The 17,109-nt window shown below is 33.9% G+C and overlaps 1 protein-coding gene across 2 annotated transcripts; it reads right to left on the reverse strand.

The window, feature by feature from the left end:
* Positions 1 to 1,549: 1,549 nt before the first annotated feature.
* On the reverse strand, positions 1,550 to 13,753 carry LOC144966700 (apoptosis regulator BAX-like). Of its 2 annotated transcripts, none has more exons than XM_078903461.1 (4): positions 13,542 to 13,753; positions 5,403 to 5,689; positions 4,672 to 5,014; positions 1,550 to 1,731 (listed from the first exon to the last, which is right to left on the reverse strand). In XM_078903461.1, exons 2-4 carry the CDS (start codon positions 5,639 to 5,641, stop codon positions 1,627 to 1,629), a joined length of 687 nt encoding a protein of 228 aa, XP_078759587.1. In that variant the 5' UTR covers positions 5,642 to 5,689; positions 13,542 to 13,753; the 3' UTR covers positions 1,550 to 1,626. The 2 variants fall into 2 exon arrangements, with proteins under 2 accessions (XP_078759587.1, XP_078759586.1); XM_078903460.1 differs by having other exon boundaries at positions 5,403 to 5,724; positions 13,542 to 13,752.
* Between the last annotated feature and the right edge of the window lie 3,356 nt (positions 13,754 to 17,109).

Raw genomic sequence — 17,109 nt, forward strand, 5'->3', positions numbered from 1 at the left:
AAAAGAAATCAGAATGGTATATTGGCTGTACCAGAACGAATTAGACGATTTTTATATGGTTGGTAAGGAGAGGGTTAATGCGAGATAATTCAATAAAAGCAAAGGACTTGTAATGACCTTTCCTCTTTCATATTAATCCAAATAATATTTATGATGTGAAATAAATCAAAGACATATCTACAGTACACCACCGGACAATTGGACATTCAATTAATCCTATCAACAATAGTAGTGGTAGTAGTAGTAGTAGTAGTAGTAGTAGTAGTAGTAGTAGTAGTAGTAGTAGTAGTAGTAGTAGTAGTAGTAGCAGTAGTAGTTGTGGTTTAGTAATAGTAGTTGTGGTTGTAGTAGTGGTAGTTTGGTTTTAAGGGTTTTACAGCGCTTGTGATACTTTTAGGTCATATCAGCACCAGTAAAAAGAAGAAAGTAGTAGTAGTAGTAGTAGTAGTAGTAGTAGTAGTAGTAGTAGTAGTAGTAGTAGTAGTAGTAGTAGTAGTAGTAGTAGTAGTAGTAGTAGTAGTAATAGTAATAGTAGAAGTGCTACTTCTACTTCTACTACGATTAATGGAACGACTAATACTATTACTACACCATTACCATCATTTATTTCAATCTAATCTATCACATTTTTATACAAATAAAGATACATAGTACAACATATTTGCTATGACACTAACTTATAAAACAGTGCAAAGTATTTAAGTGGAAAAGCCTAGTCATGATTGATCTCATTCAATGGTTTGTAAAACAGACTGACAGAGGTACAACATAGCAGTTGTGTCTTTAAAAAAAACATCCAATATTTTCATCAATAGAAAACAATGTTAAACAAATTTTAAAAAAAAGTAAAACCAAAACTACATGAACCAAATATGCAACTGTCATATATCTGTGTATATTATATATATATATTATTTATATATTATATATATATTATATATATATATATATATATATATATATATATATATATATATATATATATATATATATATATATATGTTTGTTTACTTCAGTTTAACCAAAAAAAAAAAATGCAAATCATTATTTGAAATGATTTAAAATTAATGCAATGAGATATGGATGAAAGTAGTATCTTTTAATAAATTTTCCTCTGAAATTATGTTCAGAAATCTGAGGTTAGGGCTTCAAAATATCTGAAACTACGAGCATTATTGGTTTTTACTGTGAGCCTGTATTTTCTTTCAAATCTATCTGACTCGGAAACATCGAAATACGAAGCATTTAAATACCCAGCTGTCTTCAATACTTAACCTCGATAGATTTGTAATACGAACAGGATGTAGACCTTGACAGGCATGCAAAATTGTCAATTTTTAATTATCAAATTATCAACAAAAGAGACTGTCTGGCCTGTGACAATGTCACTAAAGGGTAAGAAAATCCACCATGACAGAGACAGATGTCTGTTATTACAAACACTGATGATATTTAAAATTCTATTCCATGAGACATGTTAAGACTATGAGGCTGTTCCAAATAAATATTTGCACCGCACACATGTATATATTTCAAATATATTATAGGAAAAAATTTGTATTTCACAATTTGAAAAAAAAAAAAAAAAGAAAAAAGCAAAATGTCATGTTTTGAGGTAATCCACTGTTATGTCCTTCTCAAGTATCGAAAACCAAGGAAGACGAACATGCTCAGACTTCCCCAGAAAAGGGCCTTTTTCCATGAATTGAAAGGTGACTTGAGAACTTGACCCTGAAATGATAGGCAGATTTCAAACAATTATAAATATATTTCATACATATACACCATAGGCCTTCGAGTATACACTTGTCACACGTTCCTATATAAGTTAAAAGGGTGAAAAATAGATTAGGTTCATAAAACTTGAAAAACACAACAGTCAATGAGTTAAATTGAATCACCTTTCAAAGACTTGTATCACCAGGATCAGCCTAGGTAAGTAATCAATACAGAGCAACAACGAAGAAGAAGGCACTAAACATAGGTCTAACTCTTTCAGCCCTGGGACTGACTGAGCAGTCAGATGCCCGAGCCCTGGGCTTTCTAGCCTAATTTCAATTTTTATTTTTTAAAGTTCTCAAGATATCTCCTTCTAAGTTTATTTTTTGGACTGAGATCATTTTGAAAAGTGTCTCTAGAATGAGGAAAAAGTAAAAATCAGCGAAAGAGATGAAATAGGGGTCTTATCGTAACTAGGCCATGAAGCCATGCAGATTAATATAATATGTAGAAATAAAATGATAATAATATTATTGTAGTAAAATGTTGTAGCTCTATATTATTCAGGATAAGCCTTGATCAGGGTGATACTTGGTTGTGAAAGTGAAACACATGCAGTAAATAGAAGTTTTGACATCTTGAAAACCTAACATTGAGAGTGTGTCGAAATTGACGCAAGTTTACCCACGCCACGCTTGTTTGAATGAAACAATCTATTTATAAAACTTGTTGAAAATAGTTGGTCAGTCACTCATGAATAATATAATTATATTCTATTTCTAGAAAACTGGGGGTCCCAATAGATCAGTTGGTAGAGCACTTGCTTCACACGCAAAGGGGCCAAGATCAATCCCGGGTGCATTGCGAGATTTTTTTCTGACCCCCTGTCCACCCAGCAGTGATTGGGTAGCTGGGTCTTTTAGATCTGGTGGAAAGTACTTTATGATATACTAGCGTCCTATCCAAGGGTAGCAAGCAATTGCTATTGTCCGTTTCATGCTAGAGAAACCGGGATAAACTCTGGCTCCATGGGCCTAATGGCTCTGGAGGACTACATTTAAACCAGAAATCTAGCCAATCAACAAGCGAAGAGCAGTCTGAACAGGATAAACTATCCGTGTTCGGGGCTAATGTGTAGGAGCGGAAATCACAGATATATCCATGATAAAATTGAGGTAGGGAAGGGGGGGGGGGGGAAGCAGAAATGTGAAAAATCAGCACCTTCCCCTTATAATATTATATCTAACAACTAAATATAGTACAGAATCCTTTTTAAAAAATTAAAAGCATATGCAGTTTTTCAGAAGATAAGTCCTTTTGCATATATCTCAAACACAATTTATAGGCATCTTGTGATCTTGTACAGTTGAATGATTCGAAATTTTTTTTTACAGATTTGATTAACTTTTATGCCTAGATCTTTTCTGACAATTGAAATTTAATATTTCAATATATCAACTGAGTTTAAAAGATTTTACAAAATCCTAAAATCAGTGGTTTAAACTTGCATATTCTAATACTATTGCTTCATAATCACAATTTTAGTTTTAGATTTACAAGGGGGTAGAAAATTGCTTTTGTTTTTAATGGTTTTTACATAAGGATTTTACGATGTTTGCAACACTGTAAGGTCATTTTTAGTGGTAGTGAAAAGGAAAAAGATGGGATAGGAAAACATCTAGATTTCCTATTAAAGGCAACTCATTTAAGTAAGACAAAGGGGATTGGATCACATAGAGAAAAGAATAAGATTCTAATACGACTTATCAGTGTGTTTAGTTTGAGATCACCTAAAAGTTCCATCCTGACGCAAGCAAAGGATCTAACAAAGATGCTTACAAAATATTATATTCAAAAGCAAAAAACCATTAACTACACTAGTACATAACAGAGAGATGATTGACAAGGAAAAAAAATATCAACTCCCAAAACAAATAATATACAATTGACTGTTCCCCTCTCAACCAAGGACTTCATCCAAGGCCAGGACAAAACCACGTAATCTCATTCAAGAAAAAGACAAAAAGCAAGCTGGAAAAAGAAAACAGTTATAGGGAGAAGACATGGCATGAGTGACCTCTCCGCCCACCATGGGAAGTCAAAAAACACCAGCCAAGTGAATGTGCTTTACAAATTCTAACCAAAAAAAAAGGTCTATGTAAACATTTTTTTTAAATACAGGATATCAGCTAATAAATGAGTAGAAATATCGATTGTAAACAAAACATGACACGTTTTAAAATTTGAAAGTAAAAAACTATACCAGTGTTATCAACAGTGCTTTATGTTTCCGTCGCAGGAAATCACTGCTTGAATGAGCCTTTTTAGCCAGTATATCAAAACAGGTATGCATAAAAGTTAACAGCATTAACACTTAAGAGAAATGTGAGATATAACAAACCTTACTCTGGCCTGTGGGAAAAAAATTTGTACCAAAAGGCATATTTTCTTTCTTTTTTTTCTTCTTGTGATGAAAGCCACGAGCACAATAATATAAATTCAGTAGAAGAATGAGCACACACTGAAAACAAAGGTATCTGATTCTAACCGTGCAGTAAAATTTTTGTTTTAGCTTATATTAAAGCCCAACCCCACCCTTACCCTCGAGACCAACAGGGACTAACCACAATCCCATTAGTTTGTGGGAAAAGTCATGTAATTTAAACACACATGTTGTTTTATTGCAGAAGCCACACTGTTTTATTTTGGGGTTGGGTTTTTTTTTATTTTTGGTTATTTTTTTCTCAAAATCACCTCTCTCACATTAACACAGTTAAAGTTGGAGGACACCCTTCATATGTATGCTCATTGTTCATTTTTTAAAAACTTAAATTTCAAGAAATGATTACAATTTGGAATAAAGTTAAATAAAATTCTAAAATTTTGGTAAATATGTATCTCACAGTTCAGGATAAGGATCGAAATTTTGATGAAGAAAAAAAAAGTTCTTACCCATCCGCCATTGTTTTGTACCCATGAACAAACTTTATCTACAATGAAACTTAATGACCAATTGATGAATCTCTGAAACATTTCCACACCCGTCTTGAGAAACCGAATCGCTACATCAGAGCAGAAGTAAAACAACACCACAATTCTTTCACTTGTTACGCCTTCCCCATGAAAAAGTTCCTCTAGTAAAAGACAAAAGGCTTCATATGTCATGTCCCGTTGAATACCTGCAGCCTGTTCTCTTACTCTATCTCTCTCTTTTGTTCTTGCAAATTCATCTGCTAACAATCGGAGATCTCGACCCGTTTTCTTCCAAAGTGGATATTTATACTGAACAGGTGTCCTGTAAGTAAAAAAGATGCATCAAAAGAAAAAAATTAACAAAGTAATATTTTTTAAAGATAATATCTGGCATAAATTTCTTCTGTTTATCACTTCTTGGCTATTTGAAACCATATCACCATCATCCCACTTTTGTCAATAATTAATAAACTCTCAACACGGGCATCATACACTTTTATCAAGAATCTCACTGACAACTTTGTGAGCAAACTATAAATGTGTCCGTTAACTGACAGTAGCTATTTTTTAATATGCTAACATGATATCTGAGAGAAGCAAATAATATCTATTCTAAAACTTTTTTTAAAAATTGTATAAAATTTAGCTCCATCTTCTAAAATCAAAGGATTACATCATTTTTTTTTTAAATTAAAAAATAGAGAACTTACTTAATTGGCACTTCTTCAAGAATATGTGGAGATTCTCTTTGAATTTGTTCGACAACAAAGTTTTGAAACAGTTCCCTCCCTTCCTCAATGACATCATCCTCATCCTGATTGTCTGAATCAGGCCAGATTTGTGCTGATTCCATATCTGGGGCTGGAATCAGCAAAGGATTCAAGCTCTGGCTAGAGGGCCTCCGCCTTGAAAAGCTAGTGGTCCTCCTGCGTTGTTCTTCACTAGCCATCTTTTTTCATATGTGTCACATTCTTTATACGATGTATTGTAATCAGTCCTGTGTAAGTCCATGCAAAAGGAGAGAAAACTATTCTAAAATGAGAAAACAATTAAGATAAAATAATTTGTCAAATCAAAATGCAATACTTTGGGGCATTTATTAATATATGATTTGACAAAAATAGTTCTCTTAATCTCAAACTCAGGACAATCAATATTATCTTAACGTAAAAATTTGAGAGCGTTTTAAATTTTTAAAAAGAACTTCTTTCAGACTGAAATGCTTCTAAGTTTCAAATGTTGTAAAATTATTTGATGTGACTGTGATGGATTCTGGTTTGTATAAAAACAGAATGAGACTACTTAAAAGACTTTATCGATCCTTTATGGAAATTATAATTGACTATCATGCAAATATGTAACAAGTAATTTTCCACATTCTGGCCATGCATTCTTTCATTCAACATATTAAGTTAGCATTAAAAATTGGCTCCGGATTGGGTGAAGAACTGTCTGTGGCTGCTCAGGGTCAAATCAGTTAATGGAAGAACAAAAAAGAAACAAACAAACAAATGAATAAATAAATAAATAAATAAATAAATAAATAAATAAATAAATAAATAAATAAATAAATAAATAAATAAATATTACTTTGTCTTCTAGTATAAGCTGTATATATTTTTTAGAAAAAAATAATTAGAATACTCTTTTATCAGGAGGTAAGTAAGTCTCGATAATAAGATAGACTTTAATATTTGATATATTACCTTATATCATACTATATCATTGTCACAAATGAAATTCGACTGGCATTATCATTCATTACGCTGACAGCAGTGATGTGTTAATTGGGTTGACCACGCAATTATCTCCCTTGCCTAATCCGAGACTTTGTGCATAAATTTGCCAGTAACACCCTACCCTCTTCCCCCCCCCCCCCCCCCCCCCCCCTGTTTGTATACCTATGATGTTGATATGCATGGTATCATTATGATTTGGATACATGTAATTTGATCATAAATTGCAATATCATTGTTTATCTAGACTAGTGCAGTCTTGTAATTCATGAGGCTGACGTACCTTTAATTTGTTTACTTCATGCTATCTGGCCGTTTGCATTATAATTTTTTTAAATAGTCATGAGTCTATACTTATAACATTCACGAAGTGGAATATTTTACTAAAATACTATTAGGCTTGTTTAGCCATTTATACAATTTGAACGTGTTACTAGGTCTGACTCCAGACCAGTCTTGAGTAAACATTATCCATATTATAAGATTAGGGCTTCATTACCGGTAAATATAATGTACAATATTTACTATATATACCACTGTCTGAGGGCACACAATTCCTGCAGACGGGCCAAGGAAGTTTAACACAGAAATCTGACGTCCTGTGTACATTTATCCTATCAAACCAGATTTCAATCCCTTCATAGTATGGACTTGGAGGAAGTCCAGCCTGACACCATTGCATCAACCGGCAAACAACATTAAAGACCTGAGAGACGGCCAGACTGGCTAAGCATCTCGGCATTCACAAAGATGAGAGATAAGCTTCGCAAAAATGAACAAATACTGTGGCTTTGTTAAGTGCCCAATGATGTAAACAAAACAATAAAAATCTGTAAATTCGTACATTAATATTATAAAACAGAATAAATCAGGACTTACATTTATGGTCAAATATATTGTTTTATTCATACTTATTTTATTGTGAAGGTTATATCCTTAGGCAGCTACACGAGCCAATAATCATTGCTGTTAAATATTATCATGTATTATGTAATGGGGAAATCATAGGATTTGCAGACTTCTATTAAAGGGAAATTCCACGAAAATGTCAACCGAAGGGGTGTTTTACAAATTCTTAAGAACATATTAAAATTTGGTACCAATTTGTTGGAAAATCATTCAGGATTATGAATATAAGGATATTTCGTGCAGATTTGTGGTACAGGATGCTTATTATTGCTTTATGTCAGGGTATCCCCTATTTGAAGAACGAAAAGAATATTTTCTCAATATTATAAACCTTGCAACTTCTACAAAATTATAGCCACCTTTGCTGTTGTTTATTGATATTAAAACAATTATAAGTATCAGGAACCTATATAAACATTCAAATTTTCGATTTTAATGAAATGTTGTCCTCATCAGTCGTTTTAATGACCTTGGGAAATTGTATGTCAGTCCGTTACCATTAAATCAGTATTTTTTCATCTACGAAAGATGTGATTGTTGTACAGACTCACTATTTCAGATTCTCTGTTCTTACATGAATGGCTTTAGATAATTTTTCAAGAAATTTATCATTTAAGGTACTTTTGTTGGGTAACGGACTGACATTTTTTAGGGTAACGGACTGACAGTAACAGACTGACTAATTCTATTTTAATTCAAAAACAATATATAAAAGTTGTTTTTTAAGTCTCAAGAGTAATGTCCACTCCAATGTGTTTCAACTGATCAGGCAGCCATTTTATAAACATTTGGATCATAAAATTTCAAACACTGGTCTTCAACATCAAGCCTGCTATTTTGCATAGGTAAGTTGAATCTTTTAAAGCTTATGAATCTTTTGATCACTTGAAGATTTTTGCTATGTTTGAATTGAGGGAAAGACACTGTTTATTGTTCTATAATATTCTTATGACAATGGAGCCAGTAGTAGTCGTCTGTTAAAGGGGCAAGAAGCCCTGGGAGAAAAAAAAAAAGAAATCAAAAATTTAAATTAATGTGGAAAACTTTTGAGTCACTGAGGCTTTAAATGTAGTGGGTCAGCAAACTGTTTCGCTGTGTATAATGTCAATATTTTAGTTGTTACAAAGTAATGTGATACAAGTTAGAAATGAGTTTTATTTTCTTAGTTTTGCTATATTATTTTTAAGAAAACAAGATTTGCTTTTTATTCCGATTTGACTTTCATAGCTTATGATGTAATTTCGCTCAATTTCTTTATTCACAGGTTCAAGATGCCTACTCTATCCATGGTTCAAATAATCAAGAAAGACTGAAAACTGATGGGCATTACATTGTTTAGGAAAAAGTTAGGCAACAAAAGCAGGAGTCTCAAAGAAAACTTGAAAGTGATTGTAAAGGACGCTTAAAAGAAATAACAGGATTTTTCAAGCAAAATGGAAAAAAAAAGAAGAGAAAAGCCGATCAATCTTCAACTCCAAAAGAAAGTAAACCAAGCACACCTAAATCCACATTTGCCTCACATTTCAGCACAGGAAAGTAAAATACTGAATTAAACTTTGAGTGTCTACAATCCTCCCAAAAATTAAAAAAAAAAAAATTAAACTATGCCTGTACTGCTAAGGGCACCCAATACATCAACCAAAGGTTTTTGAAATATTTTTATCATGGGCTTTCAAGATGAAATAAAATAAGTTGATCGAAAATTTCTATTTGGACAAGAAGTACTTTTGGCGAGCACCAAGGGAAAACGATTTCATAATTGTGAGAGATGAAAAAAGAGAGGACGAAAATTCAAAAAAGTTTCCTGTAAAAAACCCTGAAAAAGAGGTGTCGATTGTTAGTGAATTACATACAGGAATCAAAATTGGCTTAAGATTATTTTGCTCCCCCAGAACCTCAGAATGTACTTCTAAGAGAAATCCCACAATCTGCATAGGAAAATTGTAACAATCAAGGATAAAATGGTCCAAATGAAATTTTTGAAGATCTTTCTCAGATCTTATAACTGGCTTTCTGGTCAAGTGCAGATGAGGAAGAGATTGACTGCCAATATTATCGACCAGTTTGCAGTGACGGTCATGGCCTATTGACAATTCCTTAGCTTGAGGAATCAAGATGAAATACAGAATAAAAATTAAGCTTCAAAAATAAGTACCAAAAGAATGTTAAACCTTCCCCAGTTTTAAAGTCTTTCTTATCTACATTTTTTTTTTTTTTTGATAATTTAATTTCATAGTTGAAATAAAATTCCTGTTTGGCTGCGACAGAATAGATTTCAACTCCACGAATCATTATTTGATTATTTAATTTTTTCAAAAGCAAAGTTGGGATTGAGGTAATCAGATGTCACCCATCGAGTTACTCATCATGCCCAATGTAGCTTGACATCCATATAAGGAAGAGTATTGGTTTGATCAATCACACTGGGTATTCAGTGTTGCTCATAATTACATAATGTGTTCTTTGCTCTGGATTTTATGTAGTAACCGTTATTCAGAGTAATAAAATTCAGAGGTGTCAGTCCGTTACCATCCATTTGTCAGTCCGTTACCGACACTTTTTCAAAGACTGCAGATTCAAATTTTGGACAATCTTTTAAATATTGCTAGTGGGTTGTAGAACAACATCTCGTGGTTACTATAAAAGAACTTATTTGTTGCTGGAAGGTGTAACTTCAGAAAGTTTGATCCATCTACATATAAAATTGAAAAAGATGGATTTTCTGATGTCAGTCCGTTACCAACATTATAATGTCAAAAAAATTCAAGTTGATAAAGATTCATCTTTATCCTTTTGATATATGATAAGGACGGACATGATACATGTCCATGGGAAATATTAGCTCCATACAATAAATACGTTGCATTTCAGAGCACGAAATGTAAGCATTTTTGGTCTGATTTGTCAGTCCGTTACCCGTGGAATTTCCCTAAAGTAATCTTAATTAATAGGGCGATTCTACGAGTGTAGAAGCTGACTACCTATGTAAAATGCTCAAGTGATTTGGAGAATTATCACTTAATTTTTTTCTTAAATAAAATTTAACCCTCCACCTTAAACACCACGTTACAATCATAATTCTTTATAATTTATATTACTAAATTATTCCATATTTATATATAATATTATATCATGAAATATTTATATTATATTACATTATACTAGGTTAGGTTATATTATATTATGTATTTACTTTAATCAGAATTATAAGGATGTTGGTCTTGGTAAATTAAAAAGGGATAAAAGTGTAGACCAAGATACGGTTAAATAAGCATTTTATAAATTCTCACAGCTGTTGGAAGGAAAGAATTAAAATGTTGCTGTCCCTTTGTTACAATTTGGAACATTTGTCTACTTCTTTTTCGAAATTCAATTTCATAATGCAGGGGATGTGACTTGTCACATAAAATTCTGTTAATTTTAATGTTTTAATAAAGTTCATCAAAGTTATCAAAAATGGATTTTACTCAGCTTTTTGTTGCCATATTTAATGATCACGTCAATGTCACGTTTTTCGCATTTTTTTTTTGTGTTACCACCCCTGGCAGTCAGACTAAATCTCAAATTACATAAGATTAAAAACAAAGAGAAGAGAACTTAATTGGTCTAGATTGATGTTGTGAAGCTTTCTCATGAAATGCATTTTGGAATTCATTTTGCTAATAGCATTGAGTGCACCAACCATTTTAATTTATCATCAAGTTTCACACCAAGGTACCTTTATTCTTTAACCTGCTCAACTTTTTCGTTTGTTATTATTTCTTGATGGTTGTTTGCCCTTGATATAAAATTTAAAATAATTTCTTATTTTTTTACATTTAGATGTAGGTGGTTGTTATTGTACCAACCCACAATTTCTTTTTTATAGATTTGTAATAATTTGCAATATCACTTTCATTTCTGATGAGGGCTTGAATTGCCATATCATCGGCATATTTTATTAATTCAGTATTTTTTAAAAATAAATTCAAAATTGAGCTTTATATAGCGCAATATCCACTAAATAAGCTCAAAGCACTTTGCAAGGGGTCCCTAGTCAACAGCAACATTTAACGTGTAGGACAGGACATGCCGCCTGTTAGGCGATATTACAATTTTTCAGACAAAGACAACGCTGTTAATGGCTAGGTACTCATTTTACACCTGAGTATGGTGAGAGAATGTGAGTAAAGAGCCTTTTCCAAGGACTCAACTATACGCCGAGCCCGAGGCTCGAACCCAGGACCTTCCGATCCGAAAGCGAGTGTCATACCACAAGACCACATAGCCGTATTTAGAAAACCACTCACACAGTCGTTTTTATAAATAGAAAAAAAGAAAAGGTGCCATTACAGTGTCTTGGGGAGATCCTGCACTAGACATTATTTTATGCGATTTGAATGTTTCACTTTTGCCTTTGATAGAAACAAACTGTGGTCTTTTAATTAAATAGAGCAGTTAAAGAGAGTAGTTAACAATCCATATTATAATATGCATGTTAACATTCATTGATAATAATTTTGGGATGAGCAATTAATTAAATTTTGTTAAAAACACTGGAAAAATCTATACGCTTCAACAGTCGTAACGTCACTTCCCTCGAAATGACGCATGGTAACTTAGTAACTGGCTCTAAACTATCGGAACAATGGCGGACGCCCTTATGAAATATTTCTCTGATGAGCATTAAAGTGTATCTAGAGGAAAAAAACATAAATCTGATCATGTTTTGACTTTTATACATTCTGATCACAAGGCATTTGAAACGTTCTAGCCAGCATGAAGAATAAAAAGTACAGATTTTCATTGTTTAGAACCACGATGACCGCTGTTGCTGGGCGACGTGACAGACTATTGAATCCAATTAGCAAGGTTCTTACATGTGCTTCTGGAATGTCAAGATACTCAGACAACTTTTGTGAAAATAATAGTAATAGAAAACCATCATGGACTCCCCTTTACACTCTATGTTTAATATAGCCTGTACCACTTAATACTCTGTTAGAGAGAAAATTTCCACTTCCACCAGTAGTCGCAACACATTTGTAGTATCTTGAGAATGAGGATTATTGTTTTATTATGTTGTAAATTCTTGGTGATGGTAGATTGATGTTGTATTTTGGGAATTGGTGTTGCTGCTAAGTGCTGCTGTTTCGTGTGGCAGGCTTCTAGCAGTCAGATGCTCTCAACGCGAGTTGGAGGTGAATGACGTGGAAGCAATGAGTGCTTCTTGTTTTATCTCCCCTCGTAACCACAGTTCTGCAGACATAAGGAAAGAGACTGTAGTATGTTTACTTGGAATAAGAGGCCACATACGGTCTTTTTCCTAAAGACAGCAGAGTGTGCTTGGTACGTACGTCGACATGCAGCATACCGCAAGACGAACAGAGGGAGATAGCAAAAATAAACCATAAGTGCTAAAAAAAAACCCAAAAAAACAAGGAGTATGAAACCACCATACTACCACAAGCTAATTCAGCTAATTCAAGACAAATGAAAGACTATATTAAATTCCAAATGGTTTGGGGGTTTTTTCTTTTAAAATGTTCCCTTTCAACTGTCAAAATATCACAATAAAAAGCTTTTCATTTGTTATTGATTGACCTAACCCAATTCTAGGCTCCAAGTAGAAAACCTCGCCAGCGCTGAAGAAAATTTGGTGAGAACTAATCAACCTTCTGACAGAAGTTCTGTCTGTCTATAACTATGACTAAACAAAAACAAATAATAGAAACAAACTAAAAATGATTGAGTAACGTCGACTGCATATTTTTAGCATTATCATGTATAGACTAGAGTCAATAACAATAGTCATCATAAATGAATGGTAATGACAAATGAGTTGCCATGGCCTCCTTTCCTTTACCTAACTTAAATTAAGGCTTACGGTGAAATTTTGTGTGAAGGCAATAGTTGATAAAGTTGATGACATCTTACAATCGTCTTATCATTTCGCACATTAGAACGTTTCCGCTAGCTTGTGATCCCAGGTGGCAGACCCCAGAAATCTGAAACTCATGCGTCGCTTGACAAGTTTTCCTGACCTGATTCAATTTCAAGTGTCGTTAGGTGTGTGGAGTGTAAAGTATGTGTTTAGTTAGGAATCAGTTTTTTTTTTTAGACTTCTGCAACTCAGCAGACAATGTCTCTAAAACACGTGTGGCTTTTGTGAAAGATTAGAGGCAGAAGAAAAGATTAGGGCAAAAAGACATTTATAAATCATACCTCATTCACGGGAAGTAAACAAATCTATTGCACTGTCTCTTCACCTGTGAAGCCTTGGGCAGTTCCAAACTTTTCTCATTGGATTGGATTTTCCCGATGCTGAGGTAATCAGACAAAATGACCTCATATCCCCTTTTCGGTAGACGGTGTATCAATAAATATATACCCTATCAAAATTTATTAGGATTATTTTCCCCGTTGTAATTTGTTGGTTTCGTTATTGTGGATAAACTGATATTTTGTGCATTTGCCTATTTTTGTTAGATCATTATAAATTAAGTTTCTAGCACCTATTTTACGGTGAGTAATAATACAATTTCCATTATGGAGTTTACAAGCTCGAAACGGGAGAGAATGCACTAAGTCTAAGACCTAAGACTAAGAAAGCGTTTTCATTTCATTGCCACACAGAAAGAAATTTTTAGATTAGCGTTTTTACTCACTAGAGAATTCTCGTTCTCTTTGTCATCTTAGAGAAGACTCTATCCACAGTTCCATTTGGGGCTGCGTGACATGTCATCTTCTTGAAACATGTCATGCGCTGTAACTTTTATAATATAACATTTCTGAAAAACAATTATCGTGTGAGTCTGTCTCTCTCTCTCTCTCTCTCTCTCTCTCTCTCTCTCTCTCTCTCTCTCTCTCTCTCTCTCTCTCTCTCTGTGTGTGTGTGTGTGTGTGCATGGGTGGATGTGTATGTGTGTGTGTGTGCATGGAATCAAGTATCGGACCTTAGAGGATTAAACGCGTACCATCAATGCCGCAGAGAGAAGGGTTTTTTTTTCTTCTAATACATTATGCTTTCTTTGGCATCTTTTAGGTTAAATAATAGGTTTTCTGGTTGAAAATTAAAATTCCCTTTATTTATTCCCAGGGGAACATCATTATATTTCAAGGGAAGACACAACATTCTGTTATGCTTGGATTTTTTTTAAAATTATCAGTTTATATTAAATTAAGGTTGAACCTCTCATCTTGAACGTTATAACATAAAAATGAAATCATTTTCATTCAAGTTGAATAATTTATAGGTTTTCTTGATATATTTTTTCTTAAATTGAAATCAGGGTGACATTGCATATAATACCCTCAGCGGTCTTCCACAAGGATAAAATGACAATTGAATTTCTTAAATAAACCAACTGACATTTAAGCATAAACGAGAAAAGCAATCGACCACAAAAAATGCATTAGAAATCATAACCTCTGCTTCTTTTTTTTTTAGCTGGAAGGAGTCATTCATCGTCGCTGCTTTCAAAGTCAAGTTCTGGTTCAGGATCTAAAGATAAATTTGATTCCATGGACTATATAGATGTCAGTACCAGTAGGGCTAGAATTACCGCACTACATCCATAGGAATAGCAGATGTTAGTCGGAACTAAAGGCCAAGATTCTATCAAGGCACTCTTTCCAGGACAAACCAACATCTTTGTCGATGCACTGCGACGTGTAGTTGTTGCTCTTGTGTCATATTTGTACACAGTGCAAATATTCAATGGCTGGGGCTCTAACAACTTCAGACCTTTAGTTACGGATCGTCTTCCCATAATTCTGGATATTATTTTAGAAAGGCATTAATATTCCACGTGCCCTGAGATCTGATTTGACATTTTCAGAGCATTTATTTCATTCCCACAATTGAAAAGTTAAATTTATCGAGTGATGTCGATTTAGTATTTCTCATTAGTACAGATACAGCTACAGACTAAAAGTGGTTACAAGAGACTGGCTACCTCAACAGTAAAAAAAATAGTCTCTGAAAGTGGCCGTTTTCTTTAGATAAATATTTGAGAATGTACAAACATCGATGTCTTTCTGTATGTATACATTTCTATCAAGACACCAATATATATATATTTTTTTGATTTTCTATGCTGGTATGGTGCAGTCAGCTTTCTGTTTTAAATTTTGTAGGCCAAAATATGTTGAACATTCTTTTTAGACATTTGTTTTGAAAAAAATCTAGCTTTTGTATTATGAAGGATGTCATTTACCAGCTTTCGCAACCGTATAGCAGTACACTTAAGACATTGTTTTTGTATATTTTCAGTTTAGTCTTTCTCATAATTTGCTTTGATTTCCAAAAGTTTTACAGCGTGCCACGAAAGCCTGGTTTGCCTTTTGGATTATGTGCTTGATGTCGTGTTCTGCATTCCAGTCGTTTTTTATTTTGGATCCAAGGTAGGAGAACTCTGTTACCTCGTCAATTACATGCTCGTCTATCTTTATTTAACTAGCCTATTTTGGATACACCCTTATCGGAATTTATTTTCAGTCCAAGTTTGAGGCGTTGTTGTGTAATTTCTTTTGGTTTCCTGAGTCCAGGGAGTCCATTGAATTCCGTTTCTCTCTCCACTTGTTGGTTCTCTCATGATCCAGTCGATGGAAAGTAGGAACATAAATGGTGAGACGTACTCCAATTTTCCCACCAACCGCCCGTGTCAGTTTCCCTCCGTGAACTACCTGACAAGTCATCCCTCATAGGATTTCTCCTTCAACGTGGACGGCTTTGCAGGGATTTCATAATGTCAGTAATTTCCAAAGACTGTTTCAATGTAGGCTGTCAAATGCTTTGTGGTAGTCACAAAATGTTTATAGAGAGGACTGTTCCATTCCAACGATTGCTCAAGTATGATTCTCAATTTGGCTATTTGGTCAGTGCATGATCGATTCTGTCTAAAAACCTGTCTGGTTTTCGCGTAGTGTGGCATCTACTGCATCTTTCATTCTCTGTAGCAGACTTTTGTTGAAAATCTTCCCAGGTATGGAGAGAAGTCTGATGCCACGATAATTTTCTTAATGACTCAAGTCCCCTTTCTTCGGTAATTTGATAATGACGTCCTCTCTATAGCCCAAGTATGAAAAATGCCCGTGAGCAACACCACAGTTGTGTCCCTTTAAAATGATGCACATTTAAAGATCCTATTGCAAACTATTGGGTTATGGCGAGGCGACCAAAAGATACTATTTTTAGAAGGCCCTGGGTTATGGTAATAAGTGTATAAATAGACTATTTATTTATAAATCTATGGTTATGGTTGACGAGAGATGCAGACCGCATCCAATGAGTACATGCCAATGTATGTTTATATAGTATTGTCCTATAAGATATCAATGGTTTATCAATAATGTTACTTTTACCTAAATTTAGAGACCTAGAGAAATTTCACGGCCTCCACGTTAATATTGCTGGGGCTCATTGGTAGGGATTGGCCATTCTATCATCTGTCATGTTTTTTGATTTTTTATGTTTGAGTAAACCTGTGTTGCCTTACACCAACAAAATATTTGTTTTCAAATAATTCACCCCCCCCCCCCCCCCCCCCCCCACCCTTTCCTCTCTCCCATTCCTTCTTAGTGGAGAAAATATGAAAACTCACATCAAAAGGTGACGAGTTGCTCAAGAGAAGTCTCAGGTGTGATAATTTTAGCAAGTTAACGGTCATCTTAGTCGATTCAAAACATTTGAATTAAAAGTTTTTATGGTCATTATGAGATGAACATATTTTGCCAGCAGTGCGGTATTCTCTCTCTTACTTGACACTTGCGTGCACTATTTGGGTGTATA

This window comes from Berghia stephanieae, chromosome 2 (genome assembly GCF_034508935.2).
Source record: "Berghia stephanieae isolate SIO BIC M18660-M18661 chromosome 2, UCSD_Bste_1.3, whole genome shotgun sequence".
Taxonomy (NCBI): Eukaryota; Metazoa; Mollusca; class Gastropoda; order Nudibranchia; family Aeolidiidae; genus Berghia; species Berghia stephanieae.